The sequence below is a fragment of the Sinocyclocheilus anshuiensis genome, unplaced genomic scaffold (assembly GCF_001515605.1).
Source record: "Sinocyclocheilus anshuiensis isolate Anshui unplaced genomic scaffold, SAMN03320099.WGS_v1.1 scaffold2218, whole genome shotgun sequence".
NCBI classification, from domain to species: domain Eukaryota; kingdom Metazoa; phylum Chordata; class Actinopteri; order Cypriniformes; family Cyprinidae; genus Sinocyclocheilus; species Sinocyclocheilus anshuiensis.
Window position 1 is genome coordinate 678,110 of NW_015558568.1, and position 17,494 is coordinate 695,603.

At 37.2% G+C, this 17,494-nt stretch overlaps 1 protein-coding gene across 1 annotated transcript in view; it reads left to right on the forward strand.

Moving 5' to 3' along the window:
* LOC107679534 (CXADR-like membrane protein) overlaps window positions 1-16,279 on the forward strand; it is a 59,369-nt gene extending 43,090 nt beyond the window's left edge. Inside the window, exons 2-7 of the mRNA XM_016475113.1 lie at window positions 4,216-4,373; window positions 6,274-6,472; window positions 7,967-8,134; window positions 10,972-11,094; window positions 12,851-12,992; window positions 14,627-16,279. Of these exons, the coding sequence (XP_016330599.1) occupies window positions 4,216-4,373; window positions 6,274-6,472; window positions 7,967-8,134; window positions 10,972-11,094; window positions 12,851-12,992; window positions 14,627-14,960 (1,124 nt within the window). The 3' untranslated portion in view covers window positions 14,961-16,279. The remainder of the gene's footprint in view (window positions 1-4,215; window positions 4,374-6,273; window positions 6,473-7,966; window positions 8,135-10,971; window positions 11,095-12,850; window positions 12,993-14,626) is intronic.
* Window positions 16,280-17,494: the final 1,215 nt, after the last annotated feature.

The window sequence follows — 17,494 nt, forward strand, 5'->3', positions numbered from 1 at the left end:
CTAACCCCCACGGCTCTTATTCTAGATTAGATTACATTCTGATCCACACCCAATATCTTCACGCAAAATCTGCCTGCCAAATTGGTTAAATCGTTTTGTCCGACCATGCTCCAGTCCACATAGATATGACGCTAAGTGAACACAGGAATGCAAGGGTCTGGAGATTCAATTCTTCCATGCTGAATCATTCAACATTTTGTGAATCAGTTCGGGAAGGATTAAAAAATTATTGGACAGATAATGTATCATCTGCAACTATTTGGGATGCTGCTAAAGCTACAATTAGAGGGCATATTATATCTTATAACTCGGCACGCATACAGGCTCGGTCAAAAAAAGACAGGAGTTAGAAAAATAAATAAAAAGACTGGAGTGTCTACATAGTACAGTCCCTACTCAAACAAATTGGGCCCAACTATGTCGAGTCAGAGCTGAACTTCATTTGGATCACACAAACCACATTAAAAAACGTATTTTCCTTTCTAAACAAAAGTACTATGAATATGCAAATAAACCTAACAGAATACTGGCCCACCAAATTAAATGAAGACTCCAGACGGTTCAATTACATACGATGCTGCTTTGATTAATAAACTATTTAGAAAGTTTTACAAAACATGATATAAATCACAAGTCACGGCGGAACAATCTGATATTACTGAGTTCTTAGATAGAATTCCCCTTACGACTATCTCTGAAGAAGACAGGATGTTTTTAGATTCGCCCTTGTCACCGGAAGAAGTTTTTAGTGGAATCCAATCTATGCCCTCCAATAAATCTCCAGGCCCTGACGGGTTCTCCTGTGAGTTTTATAAAAAGTTTTGGCCAGAACTTTCTCCTATTTTAATGCCCGCTCTTCAAAATTTACTAGACCATGGAGTGGCCCCCAAGTCATGGAAAACAGCATCAATTTGTTTAATTCCTAAAAAAGACAAAGACCTTCAACAATGTGCCTCTTATAGGCCAATAAGTCTCCTGAATACCGATTATAAAATACTTGCCAAGATACTTGCTCGCAGGCTCGAAACTGTATTGCCACTCGTCATTAAGCCGGACCAGACAGGATTCATAAAATCACGCTTTGGCACAGACAACATTCGTCAACTTTTAAATGTTATAAATTCAATACAAGCACGTAAACTCCCAGCCCTTATTATTTCCCTTGACGCAGAAAAAGCCTTCGACAGAGTCAAATGGGAATTTCTTTTTGCCACCCTCAAGAAATTTAATCTAGGTCCCAAATTCATTGATCTGATAAAATTGCTTTATGCTAGTCCTCGAGCTACAGTGACTACGAATGGTTTGATCTCAAAATCCTTTGGCATAGAAAGAGGTACGAGACAGGGGTGCCCTCTTTCACCCCTGCTCTTCGCTCTCGTAATTGAACCACTGGCTGAATCCATAAGGCAATATCAGCACTTCTTTGGAATAACGGTAGGAGACGAGGAACACCGAATTTCTTTATACGCAGATGACGTGCTGCTGTATATTTCTGAACCAGACAAGTCAATTCCAGCGATACTAACATGTATTTCAGATTATAGTAGTTTATCTGGATATAAACGTAACTTGTCGAAATCTATGACGCTCTCTTTCAAAATCTCTACTTTAATCGATCTTTCATCTCTTTCACCCTTCAAAATAACTAGCCTACTGTTGGTTTTAAATATCTCGGCATATTCATCACACCAATATTTAATGATTTATTTAAAAATAATTATGCCCCTCTTGATGCCATTAAAAAAGACCTTAACACTTGGCGGACACTCCCTATTTCTTTTTTGGATAGGATTAATGTGATTAGAATGAATATTCTACCTACATTTTTATACTTATTTCAATCCCTACCTTGTTATTTACCCAATACTTTCTTTAAAGACATCAATAAGCACTTTTCTAAATTCATTTGGAACCATAAAATGCCCCGAATTAATTTGAACAAATGAATGAAACCAAAAGACAAGGGAGGAGTCGCTTTACCAAATTTTCGTCTTTACTATTGGTCAGCACAGGTGAAGCATATGGTCAGTTGTAACTTGGTACAATGAAAGGACTGATTCTAGGTGGTTCAACATGGAAGCAATGGCTTGCGCTCCTCTCCCATTAAAATTTCTGCCTTTTATTACAAATATTAAAAAGCTAGAATGTGTTTCAACAAACTTCATTATTTCAAACACTCTTTTGACATGGAGAGACTTTAAAATATATCTTAAAATTCCAGCTTATTTCACACTGTTTTCACCTATTGCTTTTAATCCTGATTTCCCTGTCTCTCTGCAAAATATTGGCCTTTCAGTTTGGTCTAAATTAGGTATCCTTAAGTTATCTTGCCTCTTTTCTGGCAATTCATTCAAATCTTTCCAAGAAATATCACGCCAATATAGTATACCACAGTCCAATTTTTTTAAATACCTTCAACTGCGTCATTTCATAAAACCTTTGTCTGATAATGGTAAATTGAGATTTGAACTTACTGCCATAGAACAAATTATAATAAACAGTTTTTCTAAGGGGTTAATATCTAAAATATATAATGCTCTGGTTAATTCATGTACTTCCTCTTTAGAAAGTTTGAAGAGCGTGTGGGAAAAAGATTTAGGTCACGGAATTGATAATACGGATTGGCTGACTGTATTATCTTTTCTACCTGATTGTATGCTTCTTATTGTTTTCCATTGTATAGCTGAGACTGTATCTGTATGTTTATGTGCATTAGTATAACCGACTAATAAAAAAATAAATAAAATAAAAAAATATCATGGTATGACATCATCCTGCATTAAGAGGAGAAAATGAAATGTTCAACATGCACCATTCTGATAATTAACAGAAATGGGATTTTAATTAAAGTGATGAGTGTGTGTTCGAATGAGACCGGGCTCTATATTTTTAGATATCCATCTTTTCTTAAAATTATAGTGATAATACTTGAGATATAAAAGATATAATTTAGCTTACACCGTGGAGTACAGACTGTCAAAGTATAATTTGTGGTTTTGTTGAAGCCTTAAAGAATGGTAGTCAATGGTATGAGTGCTTCTGTCATTTTTTCCTTTTTCCAGCAAATTTTCATATTTGAAAATGTCATACCACCTTGTTTTTTTTGTTTTGTTTTGTTTTGTTTTTTAAAGAAAGTAGTATATGCAGTATGCAATCTTTCAATAACCAGTTGACTAGATTTTTTACTAGATTTGCTAAAAATGTGCAGTATACACAATCAGAATTCACTGCATAGAACACAGCAATGTTTGACCTTCTATTTCTAGTGAGACAAATGAACCAGAAACGATACGAACCATCTCCCTAACTATTATTTGTTTAGACTGCCAAAAGAGAAGACATTTACCCCAAAGTGAATTAATGTGAAATAATTGCATTTGAAACATTCACGCTCTGCAGTATGTTAACATACTATTTTTATAAAACATTATGCAGTGTGCTCAGTTCTGATCGTTGCCCAAAGCAAAGATATTTGATAATCTGTCTCACATTATCAGGATTATTCAAGCAGAAGGCTGTTGCATATGGCTGAGGTGTAGAGTTGTCTGCTTGTCATCTGCCTGTGTGGGCATTATTTCTGCAATCAGAATGCATGCTGGGAATTAATTAGCCTGGCCTTCATTTAGCTGCCTCCCTGTGTTAATGTAGAGATGTTCAAACGCAAAGGGTGTTAAAGTACAGTAGCGGCACTGCAGGACGTCCACTCGTCGCATTTTATCGCTTGATGAGTGGAAAATGTGTCGTGATGGGAAACGCTAGGAGACTGTGATGGTTCGGAACGGGGGGAAATTGGAGTTGTAACAGATTAGCACAGATTCCGTACACCCACAGATTCAGCTTCAACCTCAATAAATTTAGAATCATGGCCTTCTTCATCTCCAGCAATTGCTAATAGTTCATTCCCTCCCTTCTGTTAGCGAGCTGATTTCCTGTTCAGTGTGAAAATTGGCTGCTTAGCCGTTAAACCGTTGTCCAATTCCAGGAATTTATCAGAGAATATAACAGCGATGGAGCCTCTGGCCTCTGAATCATCTCCTCTCTGATCTGGATGAGAGTGCAGTGGATCAGTCGCATGAAATCCTTGACGCCCCTCTCTAAAACCCCCAATCTACCTCTGCAACCTGCAGTAAAGCCAACTAAAGCCCTTCAGTCCTAACTACTCCCTGGCATCGGGCCTTAACGCTTCCTCCTCTCTCTTTGTCTCTCTCTCCACAGTATTGCTGAGTGTGCTTCAGGCAAATGGCCAGACGGAGATGAAGAAGGTGGTCGGAGACAACGCCACGCTGCCGTGCCACCATCAGCTGTGGCAAGCCGACATCTCCCTGCTGGACATCGAATGGATGCTGCATAAATCCAGCTCACGGCAGAAAGTGGTGAGCGCGCGCATGTCTGATCTCCCGCCACTGCGACATTGTGCTGCTGATGCTGGCCTTCGCTGCTCGCCACAGTCCCTGATCTGCAGTGCAGTGCTTTTTTCCTGCGATGATGGGAAGGGTTGTCTTTCTGTAAACTGCACCATCAACTGGTGCTGCAATCAGCACTGTAAAAACTGCTCATTTTTAATGTCACTGCTTTGCCTCGTATCACCCCTAACAATTACTTTTATGACCTAATGATGTGGAATTGGCCCGAGGACAAGTTTTACATTTTAATCTGGCCACGGCTCGAGCTGCTCCCTGAGGTCCTTCCTGACACAATATATCCAACAAGAAGAGGTCAAACCTTTCGCCGATTTAACTTCCTGCCAGTTATGAATAATTTCAGAGCTATTTTTCTAAATAGCATGTAGCTTTTTAATAAGAGAAAGCTAGTTTTTAGGGGTGAGTTTTTTATCTGCTTAGATGACAATTTTGGGGTCTGTCTCTCAAACCCTATAGCTCCACCAACAGTTTAAACTTTTAGGTACATAGTTTTAGTTTATTTATACACTACAATTCAGGAGTTTGTGGATTTTAAGATTTTATGTTTTTGAAAGAAGTCTCTTATGCTCACCAAGTCTGTATTTACTTGATCAAAAACAGTAATATTGTAAAATATTATTACAATTTAAAATAACTTATAAAATAATTTAAATATATTTTCAAATGTAATTTATTCCAGGGATGCAAAGCTGCATTTTCAGAATTATTACTCTAGTCCTTAGTGTCACATGATCCTTCAGAAATCATTCTAATATGCTGATTTTTCTTATATAAACATTTCTTCTTATTATCATTGCTGAACACAGTTGTGCTGCATAATATTTTTGTATAAATCACACTGACCTGAAATTTTTGATCAGTAGTGCAAGTTTTGAATGATTTAGAAGCAAAATAGTTCTTTTTTTAATTAATTGAATCATTTTTACATTTTTGACTTGATTTTCTGACATTTTTATTTATTTATTTTTGTTAACAACTCTTTATTGAATTTTCTTTTGGGAATAGTAATATAAAACAAACAGCAACTGTGTAAATTTAGAACCCACACCAACCCTGGTAGACTTAAAAAAATAAAAATAATAATAATAATCATAAAAATATGTATATATATATAAAATAAATAAATCAATAAAATAATTTTTACAAAGATTTTAGAAAAGCTGACACAACATTAAAAGCTGAATGCCATAAATTTACAGTTTTCACATTAGATCCATGTATACGAGAAGTTGAGAGTTCCATCGAGATAATGTCCAGTAAATGTCCAGGTTCGTCTGTCCGTTGTGTGAGGAGGATTCCAACGATTGACTAGACAAATTATTATAATTTTTTTTTGTTTAAGCAGACTGTCATCGCATGATTTTGTAATCGTGCCAGTCAAAATGATTAAAAACCTTTTTGATACAGATGCATCAATAGTTAAATTCTTAGTAAATAATTATTTTCATGTTATGGCCAATATTAAAATCCTATACAATTTTTTTAATTTATAAATTCTAATGTTTTGAATGAAAAAAAATAGATAAAATATTTTTTAAAAGTTGCTTTTATTAATTATTTTGTTAGATAATGGGGGGGAAATAACTTTTATCAGTGAAAAGGGCAGTTTCTTGTTAGGAAAATAGTTTAGCATTGCTTTACAGAATGAAGTTGAGTATCAGGGACACCGAAAGACAAATATAACCAAGCAAAGAAAGGCCTGATTCACAGTGACATCAGAGTTTAGCAGACTCCTACCGCAGGCGTGCACTGTGACTCAACCCTCACTGGATTGCGCCCTTAGCACAAAGAGTTTCACAAGCTTAATCAAAGCAGTATTTATTAACTCACTGTATGTTTCCTCTTTCACCAGGTCATCACATACTTTGCGGGTCGGATCTACGACCCCAACGAGAGTGAAGCTGGGCGGCTTTCCCTAGCGGGAGACTATCTGAAAGGCGACGCTTCACTCTTGATCAGCGACCTCTCCCTCACCGACTCCGGAGAATACATCTGCAAGGTCAAGAACGGCGGGAAGTACTACTGGAACACAGTCAAACTCATCGTGCTCCGTGAGTCTTTGGCCCCGCAGCTTGGCTTTAATTAACTCCTCTTGTAGGCCTGGGAAATGATAAAGACATGACAGATGCTTATTTCACGGAGTAAGGGGTCCAAAAATAGCACCAGGATGTTGTCCCTGGGCGTAGTGTGCCAGTTGTGCCCTGATCTTGGCGTGAAATGACATTCAGTGACTGCATGACAGTAAGAATGACACATTATGCATGATAGCATTGGAAAAAGCAGTCATCACATGTAGAAATTTACAAGACACACTATAGTCGAACTTCCAAAACACATAAATCAGTCTTAGTTACTCATGCAACATGTATTATTATGAGTATGTGTTGAATAAATGCCTCCTCCTGCATAGAAACATTATATGTCTGTTTTCACCCCATTGTTTCTTTCTATATTCCCTCATTCCATCTTAACCGCTTCACCACAGCTGTATAAAGACATTTAAGAGCACCACAAATTTACGCATGCATTTGTACAAATGGTCCATGGCTTTCAAACGACACGTTCGATTCTGAGGGGCAAACATTAGCATTTGTCTTGTTCAACACAAAGATAATGGCTTGGCAGAGGATGCAAATGCAGCTTCCTCTGTGTGCCGTAAGTGATCCTGACAGAGTCGGGAGATGGAGGGGACCCGCATCCCACTCAGCAGCTGTAATTGCATCCCCCCACTGTGAGTGCCGGGGCAAAATTGTCCTGGCTCAGCAGATAGAGGCAGCAGGAGCAGATTCTGATGGCCAGGGTGGGCAGGAACGGGGGGTCGAGGACCGAATGGTGAACGGGTTGTTTTACAGATTCATGTTATCTGGCATCACACTGTTTTTTTTAAGAGGTTCATGATGTGAGGAAAAATAGATCTAAATGGGGAGCAATGCAAAAAGGGTAAAAGTGCATGTGTGAGTGTACAGATCTGGTTTTACATATCGTTTCATTATAGCTTAGTTATAATTTAAACTATACATTTCGTAGTATTAGTCTCTGTGTTTTTAGTCTTTTAACTCAAGTGTTTCATAATGTGATTTTTTTGCACTTATACAAAATGTGTTAACAATACATGCATTACTACCTGGTTATTTAATATAAGCCAATTCTATGTTAGATTTCCAGCTAAAATGCCTATATTGTGAAAAAAAAAATCTCTGGATTATCCAAATATATGCATTCCTACATGGTTGTTTAATATTTAAGCCAATTCTTTGTTGAATGTCCAGCTAACATACCTATATTATGATATAAAATTCACTGAATTATCCAAATAAATGCATTACTATGTGGATTTATAATATGTATGCCAATCCTTTGTTGAATTTCCAGCTAAAAAATTCACAGGATTATCCAAAAATATGCATTACCATGTGGATATTTAATATATAAGCCCATTCAGTTGTTGAATTTCCAGCTAAAATACCTATACACTGATACAAAATAACTCATACCATCATATAGTATTTACCTTACCATATGTGTTTGTCTGTTTTGCAATGTAGTGAAGCCGTCCAAACCACGCTGTTGGATGGAGGGTCGTCTGCTGGAAGGAAGTGATGTCAGACTGAGCTGCAAGTCCACAGATGGTTCTGACCCGATCAGCTACAAATGGGAAAGAGTCTTAGACAAAGGAAAATATGCTGGCAAGCTGCCACCTCTGGCCCTCATAGGTGAGCATTTTGTCATTTATGTCTGTAAGTATGAGGAAATTTTAATAAGGACCATTTTTACTATCTGTGCCATATTTAGATAATGTGATGTTGGTGAAGATGATCTTTTGACTGTAACCTGTTGCCCATGTTTTAAACGCTAAACTGACTCGCTCTGCTCCAATCACTTTAATACTGCTTTCTAGATAATGGGGAAAAAATAACTTTTGTCAGTGAAAAGGGCAGTTTCTTGTTAGGAAAATAGTTTAGCATTGCTTTACAGAATGAAGTTGAGTATCAGGGACACCGAAAGACAAATATAACCAAGCAAAGAAAGGCCTGATTCACAGTGACATCAGAGTTTAGCAGACTCCTACCGCAGGCGTGCACTGTGACTCAACCCTCACTGGATTGCGCCCTTAGCACAAAGAGTTTCACAAGCTTAATCAAAGCAGTATTTATTAACTCACTGTATGTTTCCTCTTTCACCAGGTCATCACATACTTTGCGGGTCGGATCTACGACCCCAACGAGAGTGAAGCTGGGCGGCTTTCCCTAGCGGGAGACTATCTGAAAGGCGACGCTTCACTCTTGATCAGCGACCTCTCACTCACCGACTCCGGAGAATACATCTGCAAGGTCAAGAACGGCGGGAAGTACTACTGGAACACAGTCAAACTCATCGTGCTCCGTGAGTCTTTGGCCCCGCAGCTTGGCTTTAATTAACTCCTCTTGTAGGCCTGGGAAATGATAAAGACATGACAGATGCTTATTTCACGGAGTAAGGGGTCCAAAAATAGCACCAGGATGTTGTCCCTGGGCGTAGTGTGCCAGTTGTGCCCTGATCTTGGCGTGAAATGACATTCAGTGACTGCATGACAGTAAGAATGACACATTATGCATGATAGCATTGGAAAAAGCAGTCATCACATGTAGAAATTTACAAGACACACTATAGTCGAACTTCCAAAACACATAAATCAGTCTTAGTTACTCATGCAACATGTATTATTATGAGTATGTGTTGAATAAATGCCTCCTCCTGCATAGAAACATTATATGTCTGTTTTCACCCCATTGTTTCTTTCTATATTCCCTCATTCCATCTTAACCGCTTCACCACAGCTGTATAAAGACATTTAAGAGCACCACAAATTTACGCATGCATTTGTACAAATGGTCCATGGCTTTCAAACGACACGTTCGATTCTGAGGGGCAAACATTAGCATTTGTCTTGTTCAACACAAAGATAATGGATATGCTGGCAAGTTGCCACCTCAGGCCCTCATAGGTGAGCTCTTAGAAGAGTATTTTAATATTTACATCTGTAAGTGAAATTTTAATAATGACAATTTTTACTAATAATTATGGGAGAAAATCAGTGTCATATTTAAATAATGTGATGTAGGTGAAGATGATATTTTGACTGTAACCTGTTGCCCACGTTTTTAAACGCTAAACCGACTTGCTCTGCTCCAATCACTTTAATACTGCTTTCTTATGAAGAAAAAAAATGCAGCATTAAGTTTATCTTCCAAGCGTGGGGAGTAAATCATGTGGACATCTCCTCTCTGGAGGAGCAGAAAATAGATGAAGACACTACAGGGCCAATTTAACACCGCAAGCTTTCTCAAATTAAATTTACATCAATTCCATCAGCATTTTTTACCCCACATGCTTCACTACCTCCTCAATTAGCCCCTCTTATGAGATCGGCTTGGAGATGTGACATATGTGTAATGTAATGTGCTCTCTACCCTTCATCAGGCTTTATGGAGAATTTTGCAGAACATGCTCTGTTCATTCAACTGTGCGCTTTCAATAGTTGTTTCACGTCAGAAATGAGGTTTCAATGAAATCAACACTAACCAAAAGAGGTTGTAGGTTCAGTACTTGAAGCTTGAAGTGTGACAGCGTGTTCTAATCAGGCCCATTGTGATGAACTTACAAGCAATACATCTTGTCCATGTCCTAACCAGCCATAAAAAGCAACATTTTGTAGAATGCTTGGTTTTTATTTATCATGTAACTCACAGTTTGATAATGGTGCTTGACATGACACAATCACAGCCAACTACAGCATATTTGATATTTAATATACAGCTGCACTGCTGTTCAAAAGTTTGGGGTTAGTAAGATTTTATTATTTTTATTACATTTTTTTATTTAATTTGAAAGAAATTCTACATTAAGGATTCATTCAATTGAATTGAATTGAATTGACACTTATAACATTACAAAAGATTTCTGTCAAATAAACGCTGAACTTTCTATTCATCAAAGAATCCTGAAAAAAAATGTATGTATGTATAATATTTAAACAATGTCTTCAGCATTGACAATAATAATAAATGTTTCTTAAATACCAAATCAGTACATGATAATGATTTCTGAAGGATCATGTGACACTGAAGACTGGAGCAATGACTGCTGAATTCAGCTTTGTCATTACAGAAATAAATAACATTTTAAACATAAAAAAAAAAACTTTTTTAATTGTAATAATATTTAACAATATTACTGTTTTTACTGTATCTTACTATATCAAATACATGTAGCCTTAGTAAGCAAAAGAGACTCTTCATTTTTTGTTTTGTTTTTTTACTTTTAAAAAGATTTTAAATACTTACTGACCCCAAACATTTGAATGGTGGTAAAAGTGGAACAGAATTTTGCAAAATAAGATTTTTATGTGGACGGGGCTACCCAGCAACCAACAATTTGTGTTAGATTAATATGAAAGAAACAGGATTTATCGCTTGTCATTTTGTGTCTGTTTGGATGCAGTGCAAGACTGCAAACTATTAACTTATCAAATGACAAGTAACTTTGTGTTTTTTTTTATTTTTATCTAAAGATCTGAAGAACCCTGAGATTGTGATATTGAAAAACCTGACGAGGGAAAGCGCGGGGGTTTATAAATGCACCGCCAGCAATGATGTCGGAGAAGAAAACTGCACTTTAGAGGTCAAAGTTCACTGTAAGTGCCTGTGTTTATGGATGCGTTCAGAATGGCATACTAGTGTAGCATACTGTGAAGACTACCTGCTGTTTTCTAAAAATAGCGCACAGTATGAAGTGATAAATGCTTCAAACCATAGTATGCTACATTGTTGACACATTACCTCATTGCGCTGCACTTTTAATTTAGCATGTGCCATCCAGTTTTCCATTACCTTGGAAATAAAAATGCAAATAGATTTTTTTTAGCTAATTTGTCAAAAAATGTTACACATTTTCTACTGCTTTATTTGTCAAGCTGTAAATGGTAGGTCAAAAAGAGTGCATCGCTTAGCATTGTGGGAAACAATAGGTAATCTGAGTATCTCGTGCATAGAAAATTTGCACACATGCAATGCATGACACATTATAATATGAGTAGTATTTTGTACTTAATCTGAACTTAGCCATTGTTTTATTTGGGGGGGCGGCACTTTGATACAGACACAGATGAAAAGCTTTATGCAAATCATAAATTCTTACTCCTAGTTTTTTTGTTTTCTTCTTGCTTCTGACATTTAATTTAATAACCGTCAACACAAGTACATTGCCAACCCAGAGTATACTTTGTGAAGATGGCAGTGAGATCCTGACCCGTTGTGCTATGCAGTGCGATCTTTCAGCACTATTTAACATCCAAATAAAGAGTTCATCCTTTTCTTTATCACAGTGTTCATTGAGTTAATTCCTTCCTCCAAACCTTTCTAAAACAGCTCTGCTGCATAATTAAATATCAGATGATGGAATTAGAAGAAATAATTAATTATGTGGCGGAAAGAGAAATGTATTCATGCAAAAAATGCCATATTATTAAAGGAAGGAACATAGTGAGTGCGGTGGGTTGATTAATGCTGTGCTGTTTGCTGGAGTATTCTCATGGTGCGATACACTCCTTCAGGTATCTGCAATGCAGAGGGGGCTGCTTGCTTGTTACGGGCTGTTTGTTAGGCTATTCTGAGCATGGAACCTTTGTTTTATGTGTCTTTTCAAAGAATGGAAAGTGTTTTCTATAAATACAGTAGTGGATACTGAGTGTGTGAGTTTTTAAACAGTTTTACACACTTCTGAGCTCTCTCTCTCTCTCTCTCTCTGTGTGTGTGTGTGTGTGTGTGTGTGAATAGAATAGAATAGAATAGAATAGAATAGAATAGAATAGGATTTATACATTTCCTGAAGAAAATTTGAGTGGTTCTGGGTAGTTGCTTACTGGCCTAAGTCAAAAGAGTCTAACCTTAAGTTTCTAATGAATTTTGGTCCCTAGAAATTGCTTGGGTCGTTCCATTTATGTCATCTTATGATTTTTTTTCTATTTTTTTAAAACACAATTGGTTATACACCAATGTTTAATTCTTAATTTTTTAACCCTTAAGTAAAAGTATAAACATTGTATTCTATAGAGCTGTTTTATAGCTGAATCGATTTTTTTTTCATATTTGATAAGACAGTATTGAACTAAACTGAATCAACACTGAACTAACTTGAGCTGAATAACGACACTATTATCTTCTGTAGAGCTGCTTTACAGCTGAAATTGTATTTGTTTCATAATTGAAGTATTTTGCAACGTTAATACTGTTATTTTCTTGTTTATTACTGCTTTGAAACAATCTGTGTTGTATAAAGCGCTATATATAAATGTGACTTGACTTGACAATAATAACAGTGACGTTTACCTTAGCGAACACCACAACTTCTTATAAAACATGACCAGTTGTGATGTTCCTGCTTTTTTGCAGATGTCCGGGGAATGGGCGTGGTGGCTGGCGCTGTGGTGGGCGTGTCCTTCGGTGTTCTCCTCATCATCCTCATCATCTGGCTTGTTTTCCGTAAGAAAGAGAAGAAGAAATATGAGGAGGAGGAAGCACCCAATGAAATAAGGTAAAGAAAAAAAATAATAAACACTTTTTAAAATAGCATATACAACGTAAATGCAAATTACAGCCTGTGACCATTTATAATGCTTGTTAAAGCAGCAGCTCTATTTCTCTTTGTTGACTTGCATTCATGTCTAGGCTAATTTGCGGGTGTCAGGATGAATTATGCAGGTTTGGAGGATGAGTGAGCATTAACAATGCAGACGACAGCGAGATATACACACATACACTGCTCTCACTGAGTTTAAAGAGGTACATAACAAGGCCTCAGTGTAGCAGAAGTCACTTTCCCTAAACTTGTTAGCCAGTAGCCCGAAGGGTTTAAAGGTATTAATTTGAGTGTTTTTACATTTTTGTGTAATTATCAAAACATTTTGTAAAATGCAAAGCCTAAAACAAAAGTGCAAACTCTGAAGCTTTAGAGCTGTTTAGGGTGACACGTGTTGGCATGTTAGTAGATTTAGCACAAACTTCTAGAAAATGCATTTAGATTGCATTAGAAATGCACTTCTAGCTAGTTGCTGAATCCATATGGCAAAAATATATTTTCAGATATATTTTTAAATACATCTCAAAATATTCAAAAAGTAATGTAATTTTTTGTAATTACATTACATATAATTACTTAGCTACTGTGAGTTTTCTTTACTTAAATTTCCTCATATATTTCTTGCTCATTTTTTATATATTTTCAATTATATTGCTTAAAATATATTTTATCCATTAGTTTATATTTATATTTAATGTATATCTAACAGAATAGTCTACCCTAAAATGAAAATGCTCATCATTCACTCACTCTCTTGTTGTTCCAAACCTGTATTACTTTTTTTCTTGCTTCTATGGAACACATATTTTTGGTTTTTGGTAACCAAACAGTTTTGGTTCCCTTTGAATTTCATTGTATGGTCAAAAAAAATTGATTAAGTCAATAGGAACCTAAACTGGTTACCAACATTCTTCAAAATATATTTTTTTAAGACATGAGGGTGAGTAAATGGTGACAGAATTGTAATTTTTGGGTGGACAGTCCCTGCAAGCTATTGATTTATTTAGCAAACTGTATATTTTGGCCATAAAATGAATATATCTATATATGTATACTATATATGCATTTTTTGCTTTATGTGGAACTTTATTTCATGCCTTTGTATTGATGAGTCACATTGTAATTTATATGCTAACACAAATGCACATTGCATTCGTAGCATTACTAGAAAAGGGTGTAATAACAGGAATTATGTAGTTTCAAGTCAACTACTGTCCTGGAGGGTGAACAATTAAAGTCAATGCGTCACTTCAACTGCCATTAGAAGTCATGTGCATGCGCACTGGCTGGTCTAGCCTGAAAAACAAGTTTTTTTAACGCTATTTGAGCAAAAGAAACAGCGTTTATGAGATCGTTGTTGTCAGATTTCATTGGTGATTTCAAATATGAAATTTAATCGTAAGCTTGGCGATGTTTGCCCATTTAAAGAAATAGGAGCTGCACTTGCATGCCGAGAGACATTTCAAAGAGGACCACCGAAAATGACTTGCCTTAAAGGGACTTTGGTACAGTATATAAAAGACTGCATGCTTGCAATGCACTGGCCAAGCCAGATAAAGAATTTCAGAGTCTCTGTCTTTATGTTTTAGGGAAGATGCAGAGGCTCCCAAAGCCAAACTGGTGAAGCCGAACTCTCTCTCCTCCTCCCGATCTGGTAGTTCTCGCTCTGGGGCTTCCTCCACACAGTCTATGGTGCACAACAGTGCCCCCCGTGGGCCCAGGCCTCGGCTGCCTGTCGTGGCTGCCCTTAAAGAAAGTGGGCAGCCCGAAAACTTCCCTCCGGTACCACCACCATACAACCATGTGGTCCCCAAACCTCCAGAGCCTGGCAGTAGCCCCAAACCCAGCCCGGGGAACCTGGAGAGGATGGGTGCCACACCGGTGATGATCCCCGCCCAAACCAAGGCATTCCAGACTGTGTAAGAATAATACACACACACGCAAACACACAAACAGATAAATACACACACTGCAGCAAGCATCAAATCCTACATCTGGTATCAGGAACATTCCCAAAAGATTTCCCACTCCCTGCAGAAAACCCAGGTGGTCAGGCCTTTTGATTCAACAGATTCGACTGGGTTGGAAAATAAATGCCTTTGTTGTTTTTAATGTGCACACTGAAGTGGAAGAAGACCCCTTGTGGAGTGTAAAGGGTAAAGACAGAGGAAAAAAGGGGGGTTTGGATGTGGAGGGCTGTGCCTTGTGTTGTTATGATGGTTTGACCAAACAAAAGAGGCAGATATGAACAGAGATACAACTCTGCCTTTACCTAGACAGACAGCCTGTCTACCTGACCGCACACTTCCTGTCCTCGCTGGGTTTGAACTGACAGCTACAGAACTGGAGGAGAAACTCACAAAAGCGGACTCTTTCCGGCACCTGCTCGTCCGCCCCTATGAGGATTCACATCTGCCACTCATTTCCTCAGCCAATCGGCATTCGCCAGGCGGCCCAGTGGGCATCACACCTAAACAGCCAATGGCAGGTCACCTGCTGGGCACAGACACTGCGATTGGCCCAGAATAAGCAGAAATCAACACACTACGACATAAACAGTGACAGTAAATTTGTTTGTTCTTCATTAGAGCTATAAATATTCCATATGAATAGACATATTCCATATATAAGAGGTATTTATAGGAATTCCATATACTTCAGTTCAAGTATCTAACAGCATTCGTAATGTGTGTGCACATTCCCTTTAAATCATTCATTCACATTCTTCAGGATAATGCAAACCGTATCTTCAGTAATGAGGTTGATTGTCTCAGTGGGGAAATGGTTTGGCTCCGCTTTGGTTCTTGGTATTTGCAATTGAAATCAGATGTCTGGTTGGTGCATCCCATTGGATGCAAGTATGATGAGGTTGGGTCAGGCTTATTCTGTGCTGGTTTATATGAATCTAAAGTGTCTACATGATTATGATGAAACCAAACAAGCAGGCCCACACACAATCTGCATGCATGGAAAGCTCCAGTTTTCCGCAGAATTCGAACGGCTGTCGTTAACAAAGCTATGCATTAGTGGTTCTCAACCTTTTTGACTCTAAGTCTTAGTTTTTTTAACACAATTAATCAAAGGCCCTCTATATTGCAGTGTTTCTTTTAGTATTCCCAGCTAACAAGGAATGTTCTCAGAACTTTGGCATACGTTCTGGCAAGGCCTTTAATAATGTTTCCAAAAAATTAACACAAAATGTTTTTAGTCGGACGTTCAAAAAAAAAAAAAAACCTGAATGTTCAGAAATAATGTTTTCATAATGGGAACGTTGGCAAAAAAATGTTTTTGTTAGCTGGGTTTCTGCTGAAATCATGACAATGCTGCTTGTTTTGAAACTTTTTATTGGCATAAACCAGGAATGTTGATAATGTACTACAATTTGCGATTCCTGAAGATACAAGATTCTAATATGTTCTTAAATAAAAACAATAGTTATTTAGAGAGAAAAAAAATGTCCTTTTCTGATTTTTTTGTATGTTTTTTACAGAATTAAATGATTTTAATCATCCTGTGCCTACTTTGCAAGTTTCCTAAGGACACTGCTCTTCATAACCCTTAATTTTTGTGTTTGTTTATTAAATATTAAGGTTAATTTGCTAATGCTTTCAGCTGCCAATAAGGATGTAGTACTTTTTGCTCAGTTTAAGATGTTGTATATATCATTTTATTTAAAAAAAAAATCAACTGAGAAAATGTGAAAAAAAAAGTCTGCAAATTTTGTCTGGGCCTGCGAATGAGCTTTGAATGTGTTCGATATTGTATAGCTGACTATGTTGTGCTTTTTTCTTCATTTCAACAATTAAGTTTTAAGATTAATTTGATTTTTTTGCTGTTTTAGCAAAAACATTATTGTAACTGCAGTAGGTTAGAAGCTTTAAATTCTTGAGTGCAGATTTTTATATACATTGTTCTTTTTTTGTATACTAGTTGTATTCGGGTTACTTTAATGCCATTGCAAATATATTTTCTGTATTTTTCAGTTGTTTTCCCCTCTTAGATTTCAATGTATGATGATTTCTAATGCTCAGAGAGGCATTCACACCCAGACCCAGCTGGAAAAATGTGCTTTTTGAGTCCACATTAGTAAACAGTAGGGGACCATAACATGGATTCCTCCCCTCAAAGAGAAAGTCTTGTTATTTAGGTCTTCAGAAATGAATTAGATGGACAAACAAGATGTCTGAAAATATTCAAAGTGACAGATCACCCTTAAGGACAGAACAATGTCTTCTTGCCATATAACCAGGGAATAAGCATCTCTGCATGGAACAAGACTTAATGTCAATGTTGGAAGAGGTAAAGTAACCAAAGGCTGACCTTATTTATCTAAATCCAATCCTTCACAACTCTTAAGGCCAATGCAAAAGAACACACAATGTGCACCCAGTTCCATTGATTTAGCTTCAACCCACAGCCCGGTCGATTCCCCAGCTTTGAAGTCTCTTTCCACGCGC